At 36.2% G+C, this 21343-nt stretch overlaps 1 protein-coding gene and 1 long non-coding RNA gene across 7 annotated transcripts in view; both read left to right on the plus strand.

Moving 5' to 3' along the window:
- The window catches only part of LOC148976847 (uncharacterized), a 119252-nt gene extending 107090 nt beyond the window's left edge, over positions 1–12162 (plus strand). For 3 of the 4 annotated variants that reach the window (XR_016146032.1, XR_016146034.1, XR_016146035.1), the window contains one exon: positions 10414–11269. This is a non-coding gene — a long non-coding RNA (uncharacterized LOC148976847). The other variant, XR_016146033.1, reaches the window with a different exon arrangement.
- A 3433-nt stretch (positions 12163–15595) lies between these two features.
- On the plus strand, positions 15596–21218 carry katnbl1 (katanin p80 subunit B-like 1). Of its 3 annotated transcripts, none has more exons than XM_039693480.2 (10): positions 15596–15763; positions 16812–16939; positions 17060–17097; positions 17211–17487; positions 18715–18830; positions 19889–19939; positions 20085–20174; positions 20292–20387; positions 20481–20577; positions 20681–21218. In XM_039693480.2, exons 2-10 carry the CDS (start codon positions 16823–16825, stop codon positions 20711–20713), a joined length of 915 nt encoding a protein of 304 aa, XP_039549414.2. In that variant the 5' UTR covers positions 15596–15763; positions 16812–16822; the 3' UTR covers positions 20714–21218. The 3 variants fall into 3 exon arrangements, with proteins under 3 accessions (XP_039549414.2, XP_039549416.2, XP_039549415.2); XM_039693482.2 differs by having other exon boundaries at positions 15598–15763; positions 20484–20577; XM_039693481.2 differs by lacking the exon at positions 15596–15763 and adding an exon at positions 15971–16213.
- The last annotated feature ends 125 nt before the right edge of the window (positions 21219–21343 follow it).

The following is a 21343-nucleotide window of genomic DNA, read 5'->3' on the forward strand; positions in this document are numbered from 1 at the left end:
GAAAGCTGCGGCTGAGCGAAACCACAAGCTAATTTTTCTGTTATATAACCGTGGACTCAATAGAAGCACACTTTCAAAATCATCATGCTACTTTATGCGCTGGTGAACCTCTTCATTTAGCAAGTCAAACACATTTCCATGCTGCTCAATCAAAAGAGCAAGATTAATTTGAAGCCAAAGCTCAAACGTTTCCACCTCAGAGTGGAATCAGATGCTCCTCTAAACAAAACAAAAAAACTTCAGGTGGGGGACACTCTGCTATGTTATTTTCAAAAACTAAGAAGCAAAGAGTCATATGTTATAAGTTATATGGTATATATGGTATATATATACTAATATGTTGGGTGGCTCTGAATGTGGCTAACAACATTGGCAGAAGGGCAGGAACCTAAACGAACAAGTCTAGCCTCAGCCACAAAAGTCAAACACCGGCTAAAATAACATCGCCTAACAGTGCAAAATCAGACACCAGGTTTTATTACCATGGGGCCCTCTGTTCTAAGATTCACTCATCGAGTCCAATTGACCCACCCCGGCAGGCAGTGAAGGTGATATGCTTAAATGTTAATTTATTAGTGAAAAAGGTCAATTGTTTATCTGTGGGCCTGTGTCATGCAGAAAGAAAATGAAAGGGAAATATACAACAACACAAGATGGGCCCCAATGCATATCTACTGGACATGGATGGAATTTACAGGGATGTTTTTTGAGCACGGTGGCCAACAGAGAGAGGTATTGTGCAGGGAAACCTGGCCAGTCTAAGCGAAAAAGCTCAATAAGCTCCAATGCTTAGTGCCTTATCAAACAAAAAAGGCAGGGGTTTAGGGTGACTTATTGAAAAAAATCATTGAAAAAAAACTTTAATAAATAGTTATATTTAAGTAGCATGTTTATATAGACGAATCCGGCGAAACTACCGGAAGTAAGCGGGCGCCATTACTGAGCTGTTGCTGGGTAGCGTTGCGCCATTGCCTTCTATTGTTTTAGTTGCAACTTGCGTCCACTGGAATAAACAGCCCGCGATTTACGACTGTCACTAACGTTACAACGTTAGCCCTTGTATAATGTCGAGTGGGTAAACAGTTTCCGTTATAAATTGTTTTAATGGTGGCAGTAAAATTTCAATTTTGAAGAGAAAACATTGTGAATACCCCGGGTCGACTGCCCCTGTCTGGTGCCGTACGGTTTACACAGATTTCCTAGGCGAGTACAAGACGTGGACATTCGCGTATAATAACAATTATTTAATGACATAAGTAAAAAAATATAATAAATGTGTGATATAGTGATCAGCAAAATCTCCTCTCTTGTTATTTTTTCTATTCAATTTACATGCTATGGTCATTAAATGGCTTTCCTGAGCTGAATGTAACGTTATGTGACATAATTGGGTAACACTTTAGAATACGGTTCCTTCATTAATGAATAACTACACAAGAACTAATGAGTAACACAATATTAACAATCTAGTAACTATTATTAACTAACAAGAAACTCTGATTAACGAACTAGTAAGTAATAGCGCACAGACGAAAGTGGTAGTTCACTATTAAGTAATCAATAACTACTATTTTTTTAATACTTCCCAGAGAACTACTGAAAAAGTTTATTAACAATCTAGTAACTACTATTAACTAAAAGAAATTCTTATTAACAAATTAGTAAGTAATAGCTCACAGATGAAAGTGTTACTAGATACTTCAGTGGGAATTACTAATTATTTGGATTCGTATTATAAAGTGAAGATCATTGGAACTAACTAGTAATTACTCAAGTGTTACTAAAGACATTTTCTAAAAGTTACTAAAGTTCACCAAAAATCTCAAACGTTTGCACAAATCATGACTAGATCATGTAGTAACACTTCAGTAATTACTAGTTAGTTCCAATGATCTTCACTTTATAATACGGATCCAAATAATTAGTAATTCCCACAGAAGTATCAAGTAACACTTTCATCTGTGAGCTATTACTTACTAATTATTTGGATCCGTATTATAAAGTGAAGATCATTGGAACTAACTAGTAATTACTCAAGTGTTACTACATGATCTAGTCATGATTTGTGCAACCGTTTGAGATTTTTGGTGAACTTTAGTAACTTTTAGAAAATGTCTTTAGTAACACTTGAGTAATTACTAGTTAGTTCCAATGATCTTCACTTTATAATACGGATCCAAATAATTAGTAATTCCCACAGAAGTATCTAGTAACACTTTCATCTGTGAGCTATTACTTACTAATTCGTTAATAAGAATTTCTTTTAGTCAATAGTAGTTACTAGATTGTTAATAAACTTTTTCAGTAGTTCTCTGGGAAGTATTAAAAAAGTAGTAGTTATTGATTAGTTAATAGTGAACTACCACTTTCGTCTATGCTCTATTACTTACTCGTTAATCAGAGTTTCTTGTTAGTTAATAATAGTTACTAGATTGTTAATATTGTGTTACTCATTAGTTCTTGTGTAGTTATTCATTAACGAAGGAACTGTATTCTAAAGTGTTACCCATAATTGTTCTCCTGCTGTTATATTGACTTCTTTCCATGGTTTAAAAACAGTAGTTGGTCGATATTATGTATACTTTCTAGCTGTAACGTTACCTTATCCATGCCCGTTGCAATGTAAAAATGAGATAAATAATGGACACAAATGAAAAACATGAAATTGTTTATTTGATTTCATTTATTTATTTATTTATTGTTGCCAAATGGACAGATCTTTTTTTAGTTTCCTCGGTAGCAAACGTTAGCCTAGCTTGCTTGCCAAGCTATTTTCATAAATAATCTGTAAGATCGTTTGTACCTTCATCTGTGACTGGAGGCCAATGTCTAACATCATCAACCCAACAAGTCTGCCTGCCTGGCTGTAGCTGTCATCAAGGGTGCATTATCACCTTATCTCCGAGGTTTGTTTACATACTGGTGCATATGTCTATGCCGGTGTAACAGCTCAGTAATGGCGTCGCCACAAGATGGCAGCCTACACAAGAACGCTCGTCGGATTCGTCTATATATTTATTTCATTCTTCAGAAACATTTGTCCATTAGTCATCCTGTTTACTTCATATTTTGTTGCCTCCAGCTGGTGGGACAGTTTTTAAAATGAGAATTTGCGCAATTGGGTAACTGAGATCCTCCAAGATACCGGCTGGAACTCTTTGTAATGGAGTCTCCCCAACCCTGTGGCACGTTGAGAACGAAGACGATGAGGATGTGCTCGTGGATTGATGTTATTCCAAAGCAGCACTTAAAAGAGCAAAATCTGCAAGCGACGTGTCTTCTTTTTACCAAAGCCAGCTCATTAAGAAGACTGAGCTTCCAGGAAGAGAGTATATGGAAGACTGTGCCTTAATATGTGTCCTTGATCCCTACACTATAAAACAATACACATTAGTGGCATCTCTGGGGAGTTTTCCTACTGGTGAGAATTCTGGTGTGGTGAAGGATAAGCAAGATCTAAACATTGCTGATTTGCCATGTTGATCTTTCCTACCGTCTCTGGAATCTCTTTTGATGACAGTGTTGTTCCTGGCAAAGCATTTGAGTCGGTGTTTATATTTTCCAAGTTGACCTCTTTGTTTCATCTTTATGTAGATGCTTCATCACACCTTCACTATTAGAGAGGTTTCAGTTTCATCACAAAGATATGGTGGTTAGAAAAAGCACATATTTATTTATTTTGCTGTGGCCTGTGTCATTTGTGTCAGATCTCTTGTCCAAGTTCTGAAGATAAAGAGACAGACAAGCATTTCATTACATTTGAGCCAAGTATGTGTGCGAAGAGAAGATCAACAAAATTCCAGCACAAATTATGCACACAATTTACTGTGAGATTTAATCATTTGCAATAATAATAAAAAAAGTTTCTAAAATTCAATATTTTATTCCTTTAGATGTTTGTGCCATTTAAGTCTGAAAATGCTGAAGATGTGGGGAAAATATTGATTTGTCTTTTTGAGTAATAAATAATAATGAAAAATATAGCAAATTTCTTCCAGATAAGGAATTATATAGATTGTTTATTATATGTATGTTTTTACACTCTAAAAAATGCTGGTTTGTTTAACCCAGTTTTGGGTAAAATATGGACAAACACAAACTTTGGGTTAAAAATGTCATTTAAAATGTTACTGGGATTGTCGATATTTGATCCAAATTTGGGTTGAAATAACCCAGCATTTTTAGAGTGTGTGTATGTACTCTGTATGTATGTATGCATTCGTTCGTTCGTTTTGTTTGTTCATTCGTTTGTTTGTTTATTTATTTATTTGTTTATTTTACCTGATTTCATTTTTGCCAATGTTCTCAAATATCAGATATGTATCAATTCATTACTTGGGCATCATCAATTTGTAATTAAAACACTTTTCTCTTTGTTACAACAGGTTAAAGTCTAATCCGTGGAACCATGTTGAATTGGTTCATAGATATAAAAGTCAACAAATCCCAATGTTACAGGGTATAAAAGGTCTTTATTTGTGCATGTCATGTAATATCGATGCCCTTGCACCCAGTTTATGGGTTGTTGTCTGCCTCTCTGCTTGAAATATTGCATTGCAGGGAGGGGGTGAGCTCTGCTTCAGGAGGAATTTGGAATCTGACCTTCAGAGAGGTGAACTAGATACTGTTTCAGACAGTGTATGATCTTTTCACCTTAATGTCTGAAGTGTGTAAAAGACCTAGGAATGCCAGTTTGGATGGAGCAACAAATTTAAAAGGCTATTTTTTTTACCTCAATAGGAGTGTTATTCTAATTCCAAATAATTCACAATTTCACAAAAAGGTATTTGTCATCTTTCTGATGTCACTTTATTGTTTAATTTGCTATATTCTTTCCATTCATGTGCAACACACTTTGTATTCAGCCACACATTGATTTGTATACCTAGATTGTTCCCACCTCCATTTCACTCATGCTTTGATTTTTAAAAAAAATATAATTCCCAATGTTTATGTATATAGAGACAGCAGTATCAAAGGGTCAAAGGACAAGGATTTGTTAGTGTTTAAATTTGTTAGCTGTAATAACAAAACTTGGGCTTTGCTGCTAATTATAATATAAGCTGTTCATATATGGCACACTGCCCTTATAATGATTTTATAGGATATTGCAAAAAATGCACAATACTTGTTTGAGTTCAGTAAGATTTTGATGTTTTTTAAAGAAATTAATACATTTATTCATCAGTGACGCATCAAAATTATAATGTTGCCAAAGATTTCTGCTTTAAATAATGCTTTACATTTGAACTTTCTATTATTCAAAGAATCCTGAAAAAATGTCACGGTTTCCACAAAAATAGTAAGCACCACTAATAATAAGAAATGTTTCTTGAGCAGCAAATCAGCATATTAGAATGATTTCAGAAGGATCATGTGACAATGATGTTGAAAATTCAGCTTTGCCATCACAGGAATAAATTACTTTTTTAGATGATAAAAAAGTAAAAAATGATTTTTAAATGATAAAAACCAAAACAGATTTTAATGTATTTTTTAATGTATTTTTGATCAAATAAATGCAGCCTTGAACCATAAATCGTTGCGTACGGCCATCTGCCAGAAGTTCGTTATTTTAGTCGATAAAGTTTGAAATATGGATATTTTTCTTACACAGAGCATCGCTTCACTTCAGAAGGCCTTTATTGACCGTGTGAAGCACTTTGATGATGGATGGATGCACTTTGATGGCATGCCATTATAAAGCTTGGAAGAGCCAGGACATTTTCAATACTCTTATTAATACTCCTATTAATTTGTAAACTCCTATTAATAATATAACTCCTATTGTATTCGTCTGAAAGAACAATGTCATGATGGCTTGAGGGTGAGTAAAATTTTCATTTTTGGGTGAACTATCCCTTTAATTCTTATGTTCTTTAATATATATAAATTGACTCTTTTGCGTGGGAAGTGTTGAATTCAAAACATTGGTGCAAGGCTCTTTTTTTGGGATATTTTACAACACAGTTAGCATACAGAGAGTGATATCCTGAATCAGCAACAATTACCTACTCATTTTTAGGCCATGTTCACAAATCACATACATCATGTCTGAGCGCAGAGGGAGGCTGGCTTTCCACACGCTCTGCCTCTTCACAGCATTCAGACGTTCAGTAGCTCACTTTCCACATCAGATATTTGCAACTCCACAGGGGATTGTAGCCATGCCGAACTGTTCTGGGAACCAAAAATGCCTCTGAGGTTCAGGCTATTAGCACATAGCATGTTGTTCCCATCACTGTATCGGACTGAGCTGCATTAGTTCAAAGTTGTGTTTACAATAGGTCCACTTAATAGCTGTTCCATGTCATTAAAGGTCCTAAACTTTGAATGGCAGATATAAATGCTCAAATCCATGTCAACTCCTTCTGATGTATTATAATGAAGTAATGAAACACTCTAACCATATTTTTTGAATATATATGATATATGATATGGAACCCTTCTCAGCTGGTGTCAATAAGCATGTGTGGGTTGAAGTTTACGTCTGTATGTAATCAGAATGGAAAGAGCAACAGCTTCCTCTTTGGCTCTATGAGCGTGTGTGGGAGTTTAATGTTAGTCAATATTTGTCCCAATGTGTGAATTACGTGCATTGCAGTGTTTACACTACCTCAAACATTTACAAGTAGCCTCAACTATTCTGTCGTTACAATATTTTCCCATGCGCCTGTTTGTCTATCCGCCTTAATCACATTAACCTCAATGACAGACAGAAAGAAAAAGGGCCTGATTGTGCTGCTAAATCGAATCATTCGTCAAAGCTAATTAGAAGTGGTTTTGATGTTAATTTTTTCACAGTGATGAGAAAAGTATGGTCCTCTTACATATCTTGGAGCATATTTAAGTTTCAAACTTTCAAAGTAAACATACACTAATAGTCTATGGATGGTGGCAAAGTTTCTCTTTGAACATAACAGCAGATTTTGTTTTGTTTGTCTGGTCTGTACCATTGTGGAGCTGCATATGATCATTTGACAAGATCCTTTCATGGATAATCAAACAAAGCGGAGTTGGGAAACTCTCTAATTTAAACAATACCAGCAGTAGCTCTTCGTCTTTGATTGATGATTCATGTCCCATGTTTGTACTGAAGAATTCTGTGGAAACTATCTGATATCACGTGACCAGTTTTATGTGCAAGCAAGTGTGCGTATTTAACAAACCAAACTGATGAAAATGGGTCATGTTCAAGGTATAGTAAAAACTTTCTAGAGAGCAAAGTTTGCTGACCTTCTCTGACTTCAAATAGACCTGGAAAGCCAAGGTCATGCATTCAGGTTGGAAACGAAATACAAACGTAGCCAAAACAAATCAAATAAAAATATTTTTTTCCTGCATTAGTGGACAAGTACTTTTACTATTTATGCATGGTGTCTAAAGAAAAACACTTAAGGCTGCAAATGACTTTTATAGTATCATAAACAGTACTGTGTTGTTTTGACTAGTTTAAAGTTCTAGTTTACCCACAAATTTATCATTTACTCACCCTTATTTGAACCCAAACCTGTATGACTTTCTTTCTTCTATAAAAAAATAAAGTAAAGATATTTTGAGAAATGTCAAAAAAAGTTGTTTTTTTGTGCACACAACAGTAGTCAGTGGGAACCAAAACTATGTAGTTACCAACATTCATCAAAATATCTTCTATGTTCCACAGAAAAAAAGAAAGTCATACAGGGTTGGAACAACAAGAGAAAATTATGACAGAATTTACATTTTTGAGTGAAAAATACCCTTTCAATTTCCAAAGTAACAACAAAATACTGCAAAGCTGCGACTCTGGACCTCATCTATTGGAAGTTATGAACTTCTCACTCTGTCACTTTGGTTTCTGTATGAAATATGACAGTGATGTCATGAGCAGTGTGCCAAAGTCTGACTCAGCGCCTGGGTCCCCATGAAAAAGTAAGAACAGATGAACTGATGCGGAGTAGAATCTCTTAGCGTGTGGCCCTAGGGCTTGTTGACAATTTGGTGGCCCTTTATGAACCTTCTTTGGATTTATTGGTCTGAATGTGTCTGAAATTTTGAAATTACTCCCAGATTGATTCTGGTATCACTCAGACTACAGCTGGATCATTGTGCGGTCATCATGACAAACATGTGGTGAAGGTTTTATGACGTTCAAGATTTAATCCGACCTACACAGACTATACAAGTTAGTGTATTAGTGATATTAGTCTTATTTATAATATATTGTTATAATATAGCTAATTGTTAGCTAAACGGATGCATGGCACTAGCAACACTGGGTTTGGGTTTGATTCCACACTGCCTTTTAAAATATAAATTGAATGAAGCTGCTTTGGTTAAAATTATCTGGCAAATGCAAAAATTCGCATTCTTAGCTCATCTGATATCACACTCCCAAAGCCTTGCTTCGTCATGAGGCAAAGGGGTGGACTGCGAAAAGTCAAATGGAAACTATTTTCTCTAAGTTTGTGGTAAATGTAATTTGTTGTGAAAAAGCACATGAAAATGTGTGGCTGTTTGATGTCAGGGTCCTTTGAGGAACTTAGGCACGTCAGGAAGTAACCCATCTTGTGAAAATCAACAGTTCAATATCGATTCATTACACTTGGGAAACCGTACATAAAGCAGGACAGCCTGCGTAATAGATACAAATCTGCACAATTCAAAATGCTGGCATATGTGCTATTTGGCCAGACTCCAGTGTTTAGGTTTAGTTGTGTTTTTTTGCATCAACAGATTCATAGAAGTGCTAAAGGAAAAGTTCACACAAGAATGGAAATTCTGTATACGCCAACTTTTGGGGACTTTAACTTATTCACCGCATCCCCCAGAGTTAGATAAATCCATACATACTCTTCTCATCTCTGTGCGTGCCGAAACTGTCTGACGCACCCACCGCTAGCCTATAGCTTAGCACAAATACTGGTGGTAAACAGCTCCATCTACCTACTGCTCCCAATAAGTGACGAAATAACGCCAACATTTTCCTATGTTGTGATTTGTATAGTTGCAATAACGCGGTCACATGAGACACAGCCATCTTCTAACCATATACATTCTGGGAACTATATCCTCAGAAGGCGAAGCACTGCTACTTCTGCGGAGTGATTTGCTTGCAGCAGCCATGATCACCACCAGTCATGTTCGCTACTAGCTAGCTAGTCACATTGGTTTTGTTGACAGAAGTAACAACAGTGCTTTTCAGGTGTCGCGCTAATCAATCCGCCCAAGTAGCGCTTTGCCTTCTGAGTATACAAATCACAACACGTACTGTAAATAGGAAAATATTGACGTTATTTTGTCACTTATTGGGAGCAGTAGGCTAAATGGAGCCGTTTACCTCCATTTGTGCTAAGCTAGGCTAGTGGTGGGTGCAGACAGAGTTTCGACACGCACAGAGATGAGAATGGTATGTATGGACTTATCTAACTCTAGGGGATACGTGAATAAGCTAAAGTCCCAAAAGTTCGGCGTGTTCCTTTAAGGCCCATTCATATGATAAGTACAGTATAACAATACCTGTTTTAATAAATCTACAAGATGAGGGAAGTCTATAACACAACTAATGCTAACGACAAAAGTTTGATTCCAGATTCCAATTCCAATTTAAATTTGGGTGTATTTTGATTGGCTGTCAATGTTTTTATCTTCCGTCACCAAGGGAAGAAAAATGTTTTGCAAGTGATTCTAATGTTATTCCTTTGCGTCGTTATCATTGAGATATAAAAAAAAAAAGAGTTCAGATGCAAAAGCCTCTAAATGCCATTTGAAATTTTCATCTTTAATGATGATTTTTATCAAACTTGTATATTTAAGTTCAGTAATTTCACTTAAATAACAATTAATAGGTAATTATCATTGCCATTTAAGTGAAAATATAAATATACAAGTTTGATAAAAATCATCATTAAAGAAGAAAATTTCAAATGGCATTTAGAGGCTTTTGCATCTGAACTCTACATATGCATTTGAAAGCTTAAAAATGCTGCTTTCAGAGGACACATTCCTAGGAAGAAGGCATCAAGGCACGTCCGAATCTAATGGTAGCTTTAGGCTTCTTCCTGTCTCCTGAGATACCGTCATCTGATCGATTTTTGAAGGCGGCATAGATGGGTCTTTCTCTGCCTTTGATTTCACACAATCCTGGGCTTTCCATTCTGTGACAGTTAAAGGTGCAATGTGTAATATTTCTGAGGATCTATTGACAGAAATGCAATGTAAGATCCATAACTATGTATTCAGTGGTGTATACAGACCTTACTAAATTAACTGTTATGTTTTTATTACCTTAGAATGAGACATTTATAACCATAAGCACCCCCTTCTATGAAGGTTGACATATTGTGACGTCATGTCTCTACCATAGCCGCTTTAGTTTATCTTTGAGGCAGAACTCAACTGTCATACATGATCTCTTTGTAATCTCTCTTTCAGATTAAGTAAATCTTGGTAGATGTTGCCTGCAGTGGCAGGTTTAAGTCAATGGGCTCCATGACGAATACACCCCTGCTCCGTGTTGGCAGTCAAGTCTCATACACCACTCGAGGTATCATCTTACCTCCCTGCAGAGAGGAGAGAGTCTGGCCAGCCTGTCAGGATCTGGAAACTCATCTCTGTCAATCTTCCTACACACAGCAGATACTGGCTGAAAAACAATGACTGTTTTCCTACCCTCAGTGTTGTTTTTCCAGCACTTCCTTTTTCTAATTTCATCACACTGAGTTATATTGTCTGGTCTTAACGTGTGTGTGTGTACAGGTTTATATTGCATTGTGGGCAGTAAAACCTGAAATCACCCACGAAGACAGCGAAACAGAGCGTGTGTGCGCGTGCATTCAATGTTGAGTTGTATGGTTTTGAAAGAGTTCATCAGATCGAGTTTTCAAATCTTTTCAGACCGCATTCACTATAACAAGTCAAAACAGATTTAATTAAAGACCATGGATCATATTTGTAACAACTTGTTGAGTGAAATGAGTGAACTATTGGTTTTCCAAATCTACATGAACTTGCTTGTTGAACACAAAATAATATTCTGGCCACTCTTTACAATATTACAAAAAAGCACAATAAGTCTAATAAACATAATTTTTTATGGGTGAACTATCACTTTTAAACATGCATATTACATAAAAAAATTGAAAAATACTGATTTCCATTACACGAGAGTATGTTAAAACTTCATGCTGATTTGTACTCGGCTTACGCCAAGATTAGCAAAACTAAGACGTAGCTTTACAGTAAATATGCTTCTCCATCCATTTACGCTTCTTTTTATGCTTCTTAACGACTGCAGTGTACTTGGCGCGTCAGCACACACAACGGCTGCAACTACAGTTTGGTCTCCCCAGTGGACCAGCACGACAACCGTTTGGATTGAGCCGAGTAGGGGACATCTCTAGAGTCTTCAAGTGGGGACCTTCCGTCCTCAGTGTTTCATCGACTAGCCCACGACACCTCAAGAGGGCTCGACAGTGACTCTGGCGTCCTAGAGTCACCCCCATCCGTCCCCCACTCAACTCACCCCAGCTTACTGACCTCTACATCCCTCCTGCTGCTGAGGTTACTCCTTCCTCGTAGTTCAAATGTATTCTAATCACAATCTCTCCGCAACTCAACCATACATTACACGCCAACCCGTTTTGACTAAGGCTGTCGAGCCCCACTGTCTTCGTTAAAGTATGTTCAATGGGAATGGTTCCGTATGGCATACCTAACTCAAAACTCAATATCTGCTCAAACACCAACCCTCACTTCCACTGGATAAACATGGACTCTCCATCCTCACTGTTCTGCTTCAGCGGCCAGAAACTTCTTAAAAAATTGTAAAGATATTGGGAATTTTCAAAAACAAAAAAAAAAAACTCAAAACATTCACATAGCCTATAACTGCAGTACGCATGCTTATAACACATTTCCCCGAAGTGTGTAGGTAGGTTCCAGTGTACTGAAACTCTGGGTATGTTGGACATGAGCTCCTGCACATGCCCCTCGACGAATCTGCGGTGAATAAACTCTTCATAATCCTGTTCACGCCAACATATGGGGAAAATAATTGCATCAAGAGGGCTACCTGAGATCCAAACAGCCATTGAGGCAAAAAGGATGGTAGTTGAAGTAAAACTGCCCTTATTGTTTTCCAATGACATGCATGCTTGAAAAAGAGCACAACAGAGAAATGTGGCTTTGTTTCTTTGTTTCTTTCTTTTTTTGGTTTGTATAGGTTGCTTTTGTTAGCACACCTGTGAGATAAGTTTGAACTTTGTTCACTAGGTGAACATTGAAGTGAACAACTAGAGAATTAAATTAACCATAAAGTGTATTTATTCTAAGCTAGGTCAGGTGAAATGTCAGGTTAACCAAGCAAAATGAGTTCAGAGGTCAACGTTTATATTAGGGCTGGTAAGGTCAGAGAATATTTGAAGACACAAAAGATGGCTGGTTAAACTATTACTAATGCTAATTTGAGGTTTGAATCCCCTTGTTCAAACTAATTAAAAAATGTATGGCTACGCCGCAGAAGAACGTTTGATATTGAGTTGTGAGAGTTCGTAAATAACAGCTCAGGCTTCAGTTTTCACAGCTTCCTATCGCCATCTGGTGGTTGCATGAAATATAGTGTTTTGGTAGCCGAGCAGAAGTTATTCAAAATTAACTATCCTAGATAAGTTTATATTAGTTTTAGACATATTGTATACCATCCAGAAAATATCTTACCTTTGGCAACAAGAAAAAAAAAGCCAGATGAAAAAAGATCTCAAAAGATTCACTAATATTTCTGTTATGACTAATGTCAATCCTGCAAGTCAGGACAAGGAACCAAACAGTAAATGAGTGAAAAGTGGATTTATTTTTTCTTTTCATTTTTTTTTTTACAGACTGATCAATGATTACTCTCTGTGATGTGTAAAGTGTTCAGTTACCTTTATACTTGCCTTTTCTTGGCTTTTTATTGTTTTGTCTGTAAATTCATGCTAAAAATGTATAACGCAGATAATCTATTATATTTTTGTTATATCTCACAGCGTAAGCAGCAGCCAGCATCAGCCTGATCCCAGGTTTTGCCATTAGAGGTGAAATGAGAGCCATCGTCTCAAAACCTCAGTGATCTCAAAAATTGGATGAAGGGGAAAACAGATGTTAACTGCATGTGTCAAACACATTTCCCTCTTCACTATTGACATAAGATGTTACATCACGGTCTGCCTAAGCATGCAAATGCAAAAGATCAGAGATTAGATGTCTATTTAAGGAGCAAAATATTACAAGCCTGAATAGTTTATATATCAAATGTCACCTCCATCATAGATAATATCATCATATCATCACTTGCAAATATGTGGCTATAACATGTGAAATAGAAAAACAAGTGGATCCAACAATCTGTATCCATGCTTGCTTAGACAGACTTGAGGACTCAGATTTCAGAACTCAACCTTGATTGATAATTTACATTTTTAAATCATTAAAGCTTAGCAAATAGACAACATTAGTGCTATAAACACAAGGTCATGTATTCAATTCCCAGGGAATGCATGTACAGAAAAAAAATAAAAATAGAAGCTTCTGCCAAATGCATCAACAATGCGCTTTTTATATTTGCCAAATATTTCAGAAAAAAAATGGACCATGATTACTACAAAAAATAGTATGCAGTATGACTGTTTTCAACACTGATAATAAAAAAAATGTTTCCTGAAAATTAGAATGATTTCTGAAAGATCATGTGACACTAAAGACTGGAGTATGATGCTGAAAATTTAGCGTTGCCATCACAGTAATAAATTACACTTTAAAATATATAAAAACAGATATTTTAAATCATTAAAAAAAACACAATATTTCTGTTTGTACTGTATTTTTGGTCAAATAAATGCAGCCTTGCTGAGCATGAGGGACTTTTTTAAAAACTTTTTAAAAATCTCACTGCCCCAATTCATTGAACAGAAGCATACATTTGATTGTAATTTCAAGTCGCAATTAAATGTTATTTTTCCAATATTTAGTTTAAAACAAGCGCAGTGAAGAATGTATTTATGTTCCCCAGTGTCTGCCATTTTCATTTCAATTTTTACACATATTGAAGAAGCTATTGCAGTCTAATATTGACTCTTGAAAGAGTAACTATTATAATTATTTTTATTGAAAGACACAACCCAAATAATGGTGGAGATATTAGGACTCATATTCAGACAGCCACAAAAATTCACTATGTCGGCTATTTTATTCAGTTTCCTGCATCAGTTCAGCAGCTTTTTATTTGAACTGTGGTAAGATTTGTCTTCCATGATTTGTTTGTTACCACATTTTCATGTGGGAAGATTGGTCTTCACATTCTCAAGAAATGGCATTGATTTCTTGTGCTTAACTTTAGATATTATTTTAGAAATTAATTAAAAGCAGATGATCGCTGTCTGTTGGCAGCATGCTGCTTCTTTACATTCAAATACATTTCAGTTCAGCTCATAAGTGACGCCTTGGGGATGAGAATGGGCTGTAAGTCTACACCAGTCCTTTAGATGGAATACTGTGCATATTGAGTTTAATGGCAATATGCACAGTATTCCATATTTGTAAATTGGCTGAACTTCTATCTTAACTATATATTTATTATGACAGTTACAGTAAGAGAATAACCTTTGCTGAAATGTGATTTTCCTTTGTTCCAGTTTGTGGTGTCATGAACTAATGATCACATCAGCACTGTTTGCCATGATCATTACCTTTGTTGACACATTTGAACTTAAAGTCATCATGAAAAGCAAAATGAGATTAAACCCTTAAAAGAATTCATCCTAACAAGATTCTTCTTACTGAAGATTAAAGTGGCATTACAGTGATATCTATTAAGGACCTTAATTTTTAAAGTTTTTATTATTTCTGAAAAGATTTCTGTTCAGCATCACTTTGAAAAACTGCAGTAAAACCCATTTAAAATTATTTTGATGATCTTAAAAACCTTTGTATCTAAAGGCATATGCTTATTTTTATTTATTAATATTAAACAGTGGATCTCAACTAGGAGGCAAATTTCCAAGGGGGCCGCAGGATGACTTCAATGTATTGACATCTAGAATTGATTAGGCTAATCTGTTAACACAAGCACTCTTTAATTTAAATTGAAACATAAAATCCAGATGTAATGGCAACTCAAGTTTCTTTCACTTGTATAAACGCCTACTGTTCTTATCAGCAGACTACAGTCCTTTAAATTTATATAATCACAAAATGAATCAAGGTTAATGTAATATATCAGTGCTTCCAGTTTCTATGAATATAAAAGTCTGAAACAAGCAGCTTTGTCATAATTAAAACTGGCAATACAGAAAATATCTTATCTTCTGCATATATGGTGCCTTCGAATTTTATGTTGGACATTGATTCAAAATGGGTGTGTTGGACTAGATTAAGGGCGTGTATGGAAATTCCTTCAGGACAATTGAAATCCAGATGCACCTCGTGAAGTTGTATGTACAATTAGTTTTTACTTTTTAAAAACGTTTTGGTAACTTTACAAATCTCATACTTTTGTGTGTAAGTTAGCCAATTGTTTCATAGTTTCTGTTGACTAGCTACTAAGCCGCGCATTTCCATTATGCCACACCAGATGTCGCTAAACCCTCAATCCTCTGGTGCTTCACCCATCCCAGCATTTCAAGTTTGTATTTATTTGAATGGTTCTTCCATCCCTCTGAAATCCACTCAAATTCCCGTTTCTGCATGGACATGCTCTCGGATATATAACGTGCTCTAGGATGCATAGACAACTTTACACATTGTTATGGTGGGTGCTTACGAAATACTATTGGCTGCCAACGTTGTACAAGTTAAATGTTTTGTACGTGCCAAGTCCTTGTTTGCTAGCAGGTGATTAGCCTGACTTGTTTGTTTAGCAACTAGCTATCTGGTGTGTTTTTATCACCTGCTTTGATATGCGTAGCCAGTGTGAGTGTAGACTAATCTCAAGACTTGTCTTTTGCAATTTAGTCACAAATTATTGACTATTTGTCAAAGCTTGATGTTAGTTGTTGACTTAATTTGCGCGCTACTGCTAACAGACCTTATACCTAAAGAGCGACGTCACATCATCGGAGGCCTAAAGCTCTGACAGACGTTCAGACATTTACCGGGTCCGGGAATATTAGCTTGTTATTCTGAAACGTATTTGTTGGGTTTAAAACGATTCATAGATTTGTCTTCTGAGTGACCCAGCATAACGTGCTAACGTTACGTGGTAAGACGTCCGTTTGAAATCTGACAAAGCTTCTTCTTTGAAATATGCAATATGCTTTTCAGTAGGTTGGTATTAATGTTACAACTTGTGCTTAACATGTAACGTATGTAGTGTTGCTTTGATAGGTTTTGAGACGCAGCACTTCTTGAAAATACAATGTAATAACGTTTTCTGTAGGTTTTTTTTTTAACAACAACAAAAGGAACCCTCACAGAACAAAGATTTTTTTGTGTGTGTGACTAACAAAGACAACCCATAAAGCACTTTTCTAATGGTTATTAAAGGTTTTGCTTTATAATCAAAAAGTTCGCACAACGTTGTCGGAATCAACAATTTTAGCTGCTTATGATGAAGCCATATGCTACATTGACTATTTTGCTAGCCTGGCTTACAATGACAGAAGCTTTACATTTTAAAATTTCATTAAGATCAGTTGACTCGTGTTAATGAGGGATTATATTATATTGCTTATTATATTATTTGATTATAGTATGAGCTCTTAAATGGAAGCAATACAATCGAGGCTTTGAGTAAACAGACTGCAGCTGCATCATGCATCCTGTGCCAGCTAATGTGTTGTTTGCATTGTGTACTCTAGAGTCCCTTATTATGGCCACTGGAAGTCATGTTGGAAGTCATGCAGAAGTCCACAGGCTTAAGCAGGCCCAGCCCCATGATCTTCTCAAACGTATGGTTTGTTCTGGAGATGAGAAGAACATGAGGGAGGTGAGTGAGGAATCTGCTCAAAAATGTACAGTTGTTTGTAATGTATGTTTGCTTTCAGGTGTTAAGACTTATTTATTCCACCCTAGAGGAACGCTAGCTTTAACTGTTATTTCTTTTCAGGTGGATTATTCACTTAAGGACGAAACCGATCAAGAGAGGTATGTTTTGCGCCAAATGCAAATTAAATACGTTTTTGTGTTATTCCTTGGATTGACAAGCTCACATGGTGACATTTTGTAGGTATGAGCATTTCTTATCCTTCATCCCACAGATTTCCAGTGGGCCGTTGTGTGCACAAATACAGCAAAGCAAAGCGAGCGTTGGTTAGCAAGAAGAAAACGCGCCATTCCGGAGTGGGATCAAGAGCATGTCGGAGATCGCCCACTGCAAGCAAGACATCTGACATGGCAAACAAAGAAAATGAACTGACCTGCCCTGATGACGTGCAGGCTATTCTTTACAGTGACAACTGTGGGTTCCCTGTGAACTCAACAGACTCCTCAAAAATGGCAGGAGCTGGCTCCAAGTACAGTGATTATTTCACTGAGGTGAGTTAAGCTGAATGCTAATGCCAGTTTTTGTGCTGTTGTGTTGACAGTTCATATCATTCTATGCTAGTGTTCTGGAAACTTTCCTGTCTTGATTCTTATTCATAATTGTCCACCTGTTATAATGATATAGTGTTTATCTCTTCTACTTTTGGCTCCGTTCAGGATTTTTGGGGCAGATTACCAATCACTAAAAGTAGTATTAGTCGATACCGAAATACCGAAATAAATAATACTGTAAGAGTTGCTTATAATGCTAATGATACTATAAAAAAATAAGAGAGAAAGTAACATGAATCGACAACTATTTATTTATTGGCAAGCAGCATGTGCAACATAATCCATTGCCTCTCCTACAGGTGATTAGGAACAGCTTAGAGCTGAATAAATATAGCAATTTCTGAGATATTAATGATAAAAAAAACATAACAGTCTTTGTCAACAGAACATACTAATCAACTAAACAGCAGTGAGTGATTTTCTCTTTGTCTTTTCTTGTTTGATTAACATTAATTACACAGACGGCACAAGAATATTAGGCTGCTGTCACTTGAAGTCCGATTTCATGAATCCAATATACTGTTACACATGCGACATTACACATACTGTTTATGTTCACTTAAGACAAATGATGGTGTTTTAGCAAATACTCACCAAGACAGACATTTTTACATATATCTGTGTGTTTTCTGCATGAACCCGATCACTTTGCTCGTCCGTGTTCTTTGTTGCTCCGTCTCGGAGCACGCACACAGAAAACCGCCTGGGAAACGGTATGAATTTCATAGCTTAAAGCAATTTTAAAACTCATTTTTATCTAGCACGTCCTGTAGTTTAGCGGTAGACTTTATTTTATGATAATCGCAGATTTAGATGATTTGGATGTTACGTTTGGGCTTTTTGGGGAGGAATGAAAAAGTGCACTGCTGTGAAGGAACGAAATGCCCTAAAATCACTCCGCCTCAGTTTCTTGCTGTCATTGCTGTATTCGCAATGATGTTGCAAATTTATTGTCTTTTTTTTCAGACACCTGGTAGAAAAAGTATAAAAATAAAAGGTGAATAAAAGTAATTTTAGCTGCCTATAGAAAAATTGTCATGCAAGTTTTGCGTCATCTGATCGGCAACTGTTTAATTGGTGCACCTTTAGTTTTTGGGGCATCTGTTATGTGTGGTATATCAGTAAACTGTATTATTTGTATTAACTTAATCTTTTGTTGAATTTCAGTTATCAAAGGACCATGAAGCAATGACTCACGTGCTCTTTGGGAGGAATCTCAGGCTGAATGTTGCTTTGACTCTTTGGCGGAAAAACGCAAGTGAATTAGTGGCATATTTGAACAGGTTAGCAATTTGACATTTACTGTAACGGTTCAAAATGACACAAAATATACACAATGTATATAGGTATCAATACGCTACCTTAATTTTGTTTTGAAAAATTAATCATTTTATTCAGCAAAGGAGACAGTAAACAGACTTTTACATGGTTATTAAATGTAAAAATATTAAGCAGCAAAACTTTTTTTCAGCATTGAAAATGGTAAGAACTTTCTTGAGCAACAAATTAGCATATACTAAAGACTGGAGTTTTAAAATGCTTTTTAATACATTTTAGTATTAATTAGGTGTTGCACGACTAATAATTTCTACTAGTCGATTTCTTGTCAAAACAATAATCGAGTTACTTGATTAGTTTCATGCTACTGTAAATGAAAAGACATGAAATAGTTCTTATTAATAAATGTTTATTAATTAATAAACTCTCAAAACATGAATTATGACATTACATATTTTAATTTTCATGTTGCGGAGTAAAGCCAAATAAATAGCTGTTCTTGCCTTTCGTTACAGATGCAATGTCCACTTTTAGGGGTCGTTCACGTATTTTTGCGCGGTCGAAGTTTGTTATTTCAAATGACCCGCATGTGGTGTGGCTCGTTTTTCAGGCGCGCCTATGCCTCTGCGAGATGAAAACATCTCAACTTATCAGAATGCCGCAAGCACATCGCAGGTCATGAGACAAAAAAACAACCGATAAGCTTGCATTTCAGTAACAACATAGACAGCGGGACCATATACATAGCTGTTCACTGCAGGTTTTTATTTCTCATCTCTATAAATATTTCTAGTAGTAAAGCTAACGCAAGGGCTAGATATCATTAATCATTTGCTGATACTTCCTCGTCATCATGGAGAGAGCACAGATGCCATGGGAGTGAGATTGCTTGTGGAAGGGAGTAGAGCATTTTTAGGCGCAATGTGTGAACGGCCTCTTACAGAGTTTGTCTTTACAGTATGATGCTTTTTTTTTGGCATATTGATGTTTACAATTCTACATTTTATGTGTCATCAATAGAATACCATGGTCATTTGGGAACTCATTTTCACTTTTTCCCCAGAATACAAGACACAGGGGTGCTTGTTGACTGCTTGCCTATACTTACTAAAAGGTAGTGTATTAAAAACCTTTTCACAACATGTAAACACATGTAAACAAAAAAACTTTTTTTTACTAAACTTGTAAACTCAAAGTTTGATAGACATGTTTATAGATTTGACAGACATGTTGTTTCATACCAGTTTCTCCCTCTATAGTCTAAAGGAAGAACAGCCATGCATTTCAATAGGCTGTTGTGTTGACCTTTTACCACAAGTAAATATGATTCTTAACGCTAAATATGAAGAGTGAGTATTTTGACCTTTTTACACAAACACACATACAGTATATATAGATATAATTGTAATATACATTTGTTGCTTTCTGCCCCAAATTAAGCTTTTCAACTGTTGATTCTTTTCCAGACACCTCATTGTAGCTTTACACTGGGTTCAGTCTATCATAAAAAATTGGTGGTCTGAGCTCTCCACAAACATGCGTGATGGCTGTTCAAATGACAGGTCCTTAATTTTTATATGTATATATGGAAATAAAATAGCAGAACATCTAATAAATGTTTTCTGGGAGGTGTAACCGAAGATGTTTGCATCCAGCAGGAATGCTCAGGCAATGAAGACAATGCTGCTTGAACTGTGGGAGGGAAAGCGTCACTTAAGCTCAGTTCCAGGAACTGTAGGTGAAACGGCAAAGGTGAAGTGTTCTTAATGAAGTAAAAAATAAATAAAAGCAACTTTACACAAAATCTGTTTAACCTTTTTTCTCTTATTGGTCATCTTTTGCTTTTCTTTCGCAGGTTATAGAATCATATTTGTCACAACTGTGCTGATGTATCAATGTAGCACACTAAGGAGAAAACCACTACAAACTCTCGCATTTTAAGCTCTTTGATCGGCTTGGAGCTGATGAATCTGACGCTCGGTAGGCTGTGGTCAATTGGGGATAGATGAACTGAACAATTCAGACACTCCGATTTCAGCACTGGAGGAACTCTTCCTGCGGGCACTGAATGACTGCTTCACATTGAAGTGGACTTGCTTAGGGGCACATAATCAACTCCATGAGACTCTCTGGAATCAGGCGACTCACTGAAGTGCCAAGCAGAAGTTTTAACTGTTGCACTTGTAGTGCTATGGTGTGAATCTGCTTATGTGGATGTGATTGTGTAAGTGTACCTTTATTAGATGTTTTTTCAGTCATGCACTTGAATTGCAGGAGTTTTAAGTTATTAGCGTTTTGTTGTCCATTGCCCGATCATGAATGGATATTTGAGTGTAATGTGTACATAGTGATTTTCTTTTAATGAATTTTCAAATAAATTTACTTAAACTGAATGTGTTTTTTTTTCATCTTGAAATTTATATGAATATTTATATTTGATGTACATGTTATTTAACTAAGATAAGAAATATTTCCCAAACATCTTGTGCAGGCACAACCACGATCACAAAGGTTGTGG

The sequence above is a fragment of the Pimephales promelas genome, chromosome 13 (assembly GCF_988280905.1).
Source record: "Pimephales promelas chromosome 13, fPimPro1.hap1.1, whole genome shotgun sequence".
Classification (NCBI taxonomy): domain Eukaryota; kingdom Metazoa; phylum Chordata; class Actinopteri; order Cypriniformes; family Leuciscidae; genus Pimephales; species Pimephales promelas.

Coding starts and splice junctions, on each gene's coding strand:
- katnbl1 (XM_039693480.2), top strand. CDS start 16,823: ATGGCCACTGGAAGTCATGTTGGAAGTCATGCAGAAGTCCACAGGCTT. Junction 17,098..17,210: donor GACGAAACCGATCAAGAGAG/GTATGTTTTGCG, acceptor TTCATCCCACAG/ATTTCCAGTGGGCCGTTGTG. Junction 19,940..20,084: donor TTGCCTATACTTACTAAAAG/GTAGTGTATTAA, acceptor CTCCCTCTATAG/TCTAAAGGAAGAACAGCCAT.